This window comes from Buceros rhinoceros, unplaced genomic scaffold (genome assembly GCF_000710305.1).
Source record: "Buceros rhinoceros silvestris isolate BGI_N320 unplaced genomic scaffold, ASM71030v1 scaffold32270, whole genome shotgun sequence".
NCBI classification, from domain to species: domain Eukaryota; kingdom Metazoa; phylum Chordata; class Aves; order Bucerotiformes; family Bucerotidae; genus Buceros; species Buceros rhinoceros.
This window is the reverse complement of record NW_010391841.1, coordinates 15137-21285: the sequence shown is the minus strand read 5'-3', so window position 1 is coordinate 21285 and position 6149 is coordinate 15137. Positions and strand designations below refer to the sequence as shown.

Sequence of the window (6149 nt, the reverse complement as noted above, 5' to 3'; positions counted from 1 at the left end):
TGACGCTGCCACTGGCGGTTCTGGAAGGTTTAGGCACAGTGAGGGAAGCTGTTTTTTTCCTTCCTGCTGTGGATACATTCTCATCTCATGTATTTGTCCCCATTTTCGCACCTACCTCTGAAGAGAACATGGTGGCACAAGTACCAATGCACCAGCACACCACTGGCTTGGTGATACGACCTTCTTTAAGCCCCCGGCAGATCTTGTACTCTTCTGTGCCTCCAATCTGCAGGAAGAGAGAGCGCTGAGCGGGTCCTGCACAGCGCTGCTGCAGAAGCCAGCCCCGAGACACACACAGAAGCAACATTTGGATGGTTTTTCCCTCCATTTTCATTGGGTCTCAGAACAAAGCCTCCTTATTTCATCTGATTTGTTTTTATGTAGAGGAGACTATGCTTGTCTGTGGAACACGTTCAGCTTCTTTTGATGAAAGAGGCATGAAATAAAACCGAAGACACCCCAGAACAGTATGAACAGCTGCCACAAACCCGTGGCTGGTTTTTAGGATCGTTACAGCCAGATCAGATGCTCCCAAGACAAGAGACGTGGGTATTGCTCAGGTAGGATGAACTGTCTCACCTCTCCAAGGACTACAATCATCTTCACTCCTGGAGTATCCTGATAGCGCAAGACATGATCCATGAAAGTCGAACCAGGGTATCTAGAGAGAATGCAGGGGAAAAGGAGAAAGCTGAATTTGTACCATCAACTTTTCTGAAAAAAGTAGAATTAACAGCCAGCCTGCCCTTCTTCCTCCCAATTACTAACAATTCTTCTGTTGACTGACTTAAACGGTGTCTTTGTAGAAGCCGCAGACTCCTACCTGTCTCCTCCAATGGCCACCCCTTCATAGACCCCATCGGTGGTTCGGGAAATGATGTTGTTGAGCTCATTGGACATTCCTCCGGACCGTGAAACGTAGGCCACGCTGCCGGGACGGTACAGCTTGGATGCCAGGATGTTATCCAGCATGCCTCCTGTGTTGCCTATTTTAAAGCAACCTGGTTTGATCCCACCAACCTACAAGAAAATTAGAGAAAGATGTAAAGTCCTTTAAAACACCCATGACACTTGGGAGCATTTCCGTAAGACAGACACATCCGTATTGACACAAACCACAGAGGGCAGTAACCTGACCTTAGAAAGAGAGACTAACGTGGGCTGCAAGGACAGAGCGGCTGTAGGGCTTTGTCCGTCAGAGAAAGGCGATCTGAAGATGAGTACGGATGGACAGGAGGAGGAACGGGAAGTCAGGACTTACAGTGGCAGGCCCAATGATGGTCACTCCTTTTTTATCTGCTGTCTTGATCAGTTTGCGGGTCAGGGCCTCTGGAATGCCCTCCGCGATGATGGCAATGGTGCGGATCTGCATCGAGATGAAGAAAGCAATTAGTACTCCCCAGGTCATCACCCTAACGAAGGACAGAGAAGGCAAATGGCTGCTCATGGGGCAGCACCAGCCTCAGCCTCTGGCCAGGTGCCTCGTGCTGTGCACCCTCATACAGGAGGGACCTGTGCGTGGACCCACAGCCTGCTGTGAAGGTCACAGCTCACAGCACTGCTCAGGGACATTTTCTTCCCCACCCTGCACATCGAGCAGCTCCGTATTTCATACCTTCTGTCCTGGGCTGCTCCTGGATCCCTCACTCACCTGTGGGTAATTCATGGTTTCGACAGTGCTGTCATATGCAGAGCGCAGAGATGCAAAGTTGATGAGAACGTCCACCTCTGGGTGCTTCCTCATGGCATCTGACATGTTCTTGTAGACAGGGATCAGGATTTCCTTGTGGCCCCAATAGAACTTCTGCCTGTGGTCACCACTGCGAAGGAGACGAAAAAGCCCTGACCCTTAAGGCTACTGGAAAGGCAGCGGCATGCAGACAGGAGTTTACCAACCCCAGTTCTCAGACACCAAGACTGACTGTGAGACACTCACTAGTGAGTGAGCGCACAGAGGGAGGGACCATACTAACAGCAGAAGGTTCTTCAGAGAATAGGACAGAGCAGCATATGGAAGGAGACGGGCTAATGGGGACAGAGACATCCAGCAAGATGAGCAAGCTCTCCCACAGTGAAGTTACCAGAGCCCCAATGCTACTCCAAGCTGGAAGACAGAATGAGGCACAGAAAGAGTAATGAATGAGATGCATGCGAAGCTGCTTTACTGGACTGGAACAAATACTGGACTGGGGGAACAGGAAACCTGTATCTGCAGTGAACAGCCAGGACAGCAATGCAAGAGCCAGTCAGCGTCCCAGTCCTGCTGCAGTGAGACTGGGCCCACCCTGACCCGCACACGCGGAAGAGGCTGCGCCGAGGGAAGGGTCACTGGAGGCCTTACAGTGTCTTCTGTGTCTGGGGGATGCTCCCACTGGAACCTCGGGAAGGCCACGCTGTTCCCTCATTTCAGAGGGGAGACACTGGCTCTGTTCCCGTGCTGGTACAGCTGTAACAGAACATTCCTGACTTCCTCCAAAAGAACAACCAGAATCGACAACGACAGGTAGCCCCGAACTTTCCATCTCTACTGCTTTTTCTTCATTAAAGAGCTGTGACACTGCACGGGGCTGCCACTCACCGAGAGAGCGGGCTGCGCCTGCACTCAGTGTCGGTACCCTGCAGTTTGCCCTTGCTGAGAAGTCGTTACAGAGCCGCAATTATCATCAGGGCTCAGACTAACAGCACAAGATACTTCATCCTCGAGAGGCAAAACTCTCTGGAGGGCAGCAGCTGATGAGACATCAGCTGTCCTGGGGGTCTGCAAATAGCGCAGGAACAAAACAAACCTCCCACCTGGGTACTGGATCCCATCTCCAGCTGCTCTTTTCCTTCTTGCTACTTGCCTTGTTTGACAGGGAGATCCCCCAGCTCGTGGGGTGGGGTAACAAGCCAGCTTATGCATGGCTGGGCTCTGGGGGCTCCTCCCGAGGGCATCTGAAACACCCCACAGCCTCTCTCATCCCTTACTGTGGGACAAAGCAAGACGGTGAACACCTCAAGAGAACTCTCTGTCCCACCAAAGGACCCACACACCTCCTGCGGACTAAGAAACCCCTGCACCACTAGAGTGAGGAGAACAGGATGAGTTTTACCTATTTTATTTTGTTTGGCTGCATGACAGACACTGCTTTAGTCTATTAGAGCTGCTCTGATTCTGGCTAATATTTGGAGGGGAAAATTCCAGCTGCTGCAGGCACAAATCCAGATGCCTCAGACAAGCACGAGAAAGCTGGAGACGAGTGGCAGAAACCCTCCACAGCCTGGGCTAAGCCAGTGGTGGTTAGAGAGAGCCCAGCCAGTCACACCTTCCTCACTTGCTAGGTGAAGGAACAGATTTTGGTCAACCTTTGAAAGAGCATGAAGTGGGACTAAAGTTAAATTATTGAGCTGTCTGAACCGAGCACCTGAACCAGAGGGTGAGGAAGCAGCCTGCGAAGCCAGTCTGATGGTGGACGGGAGCACGGGAGGAGGTGCTGGAGCAGCGATGTAGAAGTGGGGCAGAGCTACGCTAAAGAGCAGCAGAGACTGGAAGAGGAGGAGGCTCGCAGGAGAGCGAGGGAAGCAGCCAGGACAGTAGGCACTCACACAGGCACTTACGTGAATGGATAAACCATGGCAGCTACCGACGGTTCATCCCGGGAGCAAACGTAATCAAAGTCCAGCATCCCCTGCACAGCCCGGGTCTGCATGCCCCAAATGATCGCTTTGGTGTGGCGGCTGAAGAGCGTTGTAGCTTTACCTGCTCAGAGAGAGGGGAAAAACCAAAACACATTCAAAATGTACATCGGTACAAGACGAAAGCTGCAGCTCTGCCAAGCGGCTGCTGAAAGTCCCACAGAGGAGCACAGTCCCCTCCCTCCGGAGGGCCCAGCAGGTGAGCCACAGGATGTAGCAGCTGCGCTGGCCAAGGAGGAACTTGTGGATGGAGCAGCATCCCCCTCCCCAGGGCCCTGAACACAGCAGCCAGGTCTCAGCCTTCACAAAACAGGCAACTGCTTCACCCCCACGGAAAGCTGGAGGAGGAAAGGAGAGAAACTGCCTCCTCCTCTTCTCGCATGGGCCCTTCATGTTCCCCAGATAGTTTTATCCTGCAGCACTGAAGGGAACGTTGAATTTTAGTGATTTATCTGTGTCTGGCCGGTGGCCTGGCAGCACTGCAGGAGGTCTGTGTTTGTCAGGGCTCCACAGCAGGGTGACACAAAATAACAGCAGGAAACAGAGGGGACAGAAAGCAAAGGAGCTCCACACACTCCGCTTTTTGTTTTCAACTTTTTTTCTTTTCTGATGATCAGAATCCAACACAAACCTGATGTCTCCAAGAATTTACATGTGGCCCAAAGCCTGGCTTTAGAGAACAGAGTCACGAGAAAGGTGACAGCTCAGCTAGCGAGGACGGGCTGTTTGTCTGAGACGTATTTATACCACTTGTCACAGCAAAACACCGAGTTCCTCCCTGTCTCCAGGCAGAGCTCAAGAACTCAGAGCTGATCCAACTGCTGCCACCAGATCACTCTCCTGCTAATCTCTTCTCAGCTTTGAATCAGAGGTAAACAGCAGTAGGGATTAGCCAGGGTATCGTTCTTCTGCCTTTAGAAGAAAATCAGTCCCTGTTCTCCAACCCCATGTGTTTGCAGTTTAGATCCGCTGCCACACGACCTGTTGTCAGGAAACCACCCACCCTGGATGATGCCAGTTATCGCACAGGCACCTGCAAGGAGGTAACATTAGTGCTCACAGAAACTCCGGGGATACACAGGCCCAGCAAGGCGATGCTGTTTGTCCGAGATCACACGAGGAGGGAATGGAGAGTTCCCCTTCTCTGTCCCTCCCCTGTGATAGGAGAGAGAGCGTGAAGCTCTACTTTGACCCCAATTCAGCAATTTATTCTCCTCCAGCACAGAGCTCAAGAGATGCTTAAAGTCTCCATAACCTCCCCGAGCAGGAGCTGTAATGGTTTGCTGAACTGATAAGGCAACGAAACATTCAGTTCATTCAGCAACTTCTCCGTGCCCTTCCAGGCTCGTAAGCTTGACACCTGCACTACTGGAAACCAAAAGCCGGTGATTAGGCACAGTTAGTGACTCCTCCTGCCCGAAAGCAGCGAGAACTGAGCTGCTCACCATCTGCCTCGGTCTGTTGTGCTCTGTAATGACTGGGGAGAAGGGAAGAAAAATTAGTTTGAGACCTGTCCCTCTCTCCTCCAGAAATAAGTTTTTGTGCAAAGGAGCGTGTGACCTGCACTCGAAAAATCAGATGAAAAGTTCATCTGGTGACAGTTAAATATGCTGGGCAGGAGGGAAGGGACAGACCAGACAACACTGCAAACGTTTGGAGAGAAAAAACAGCAACAAACCCAAGAACTCAAAAAGTCATCTGCCAGCAAGGCCAGGCACACTCAGCTGTCACACGTGTCCTACCTGAACCAGGTCTTGAGGCTGGGACTGAATCTGTCAAAGAGAGAATCACTCATGCAGCAACACGACAGAGCTGGCACCATCGTCCCGACAGCAGGGCCCCGTGCGGCGCCTTCCCTCCTCCCCACAGCACTCGGGCCTTTGGGGTTTTGCTGTGACTTGCAGCCTCATGGACTGGAATGCTCTCCGCTGCCCTTCCTCGCCAAACCGCTGGACACCCCACTTCCACATTTTGCTGTCTAGAAACTTCGTGCCCATCCCAGCACAAACGTGTGTCAGGTCTGGGTGGCAGACCCTGCACTGCAGCTCCACGGCTCATGTTTTCAATGTCTTTCTGAAGTGCTGCTCATGCAAAATTCTGCGCACAGTGATGAAGAGGGCAGCAGGGGGGTTGTGATGCGTTTCACCAGAACGGGACCTGAATCTTGCTGTCGTGTCACACAGTTGTGAATGAGGCCAGAACCTCCTCACATTCAAGGGAGGACAAGGACACTATCACATTCTGGCTCTGCCCAGTTCTGCTGCTGTCATCCCCCCATGCAACATGCTCTCACCCAACAAGGCTTACCAAAAGCACAAGCAAAAGGCTGCCAAAGCTCTTGCACACCACCATGCAAAAGCAGCTTCCTGCAGACCTCAGTAAAAAAAAACCCCCAAACCAGAGAACAAGAAAAAAAACTGAGAAAAACAAAGGACACGCTGTGCGGTCACCTCTGACCCTACAGGTGTGAGCGG

The 6149-nt window shown here is 52.0% G+C and overlaps 1 protein-coding gene across 2 annotated transcripts in view; it reads right to left on the bottom strand.

Moving 5' to 3' along the window:
* The window catches only part of ACLY (ATP citrate lyase), a 19216-nt gene that overhangs the window by 3621 nt on the left and 9446 nt on the right, over positions 1–6149 (bottom strand). Inside the window, exons 13-19 of one of the 2 annotated variants that reach the window (XM_010143183.1) lie at positions 5418–5447; positions 3598–3739; positions 1652–1820; positions 1262–1366; positions 824–1020; positions 580–661; positions 116–226 (exon numbers count right to left, since the gene is read on the bottom strand). In XM_010143183.1, coding sequence (XP_010141485.1) covers positions 116–226; positions 580–661; positions 824–1020; positions 1262–1366; positions 1652–1820; positions 3598–3739; positions 5418–5447 — 836 coding nt within the window. The remainder of the gene's footprint in view (positions 1–115; positions 227–579; positions 662–823; positions 1021–1261; positions 1367–1651; positions 1821–3597; positions 3740–5417; positions 5448–6149) is intronic. The other variant, XM_010143191.1, reaches the window with a different exon arrangement.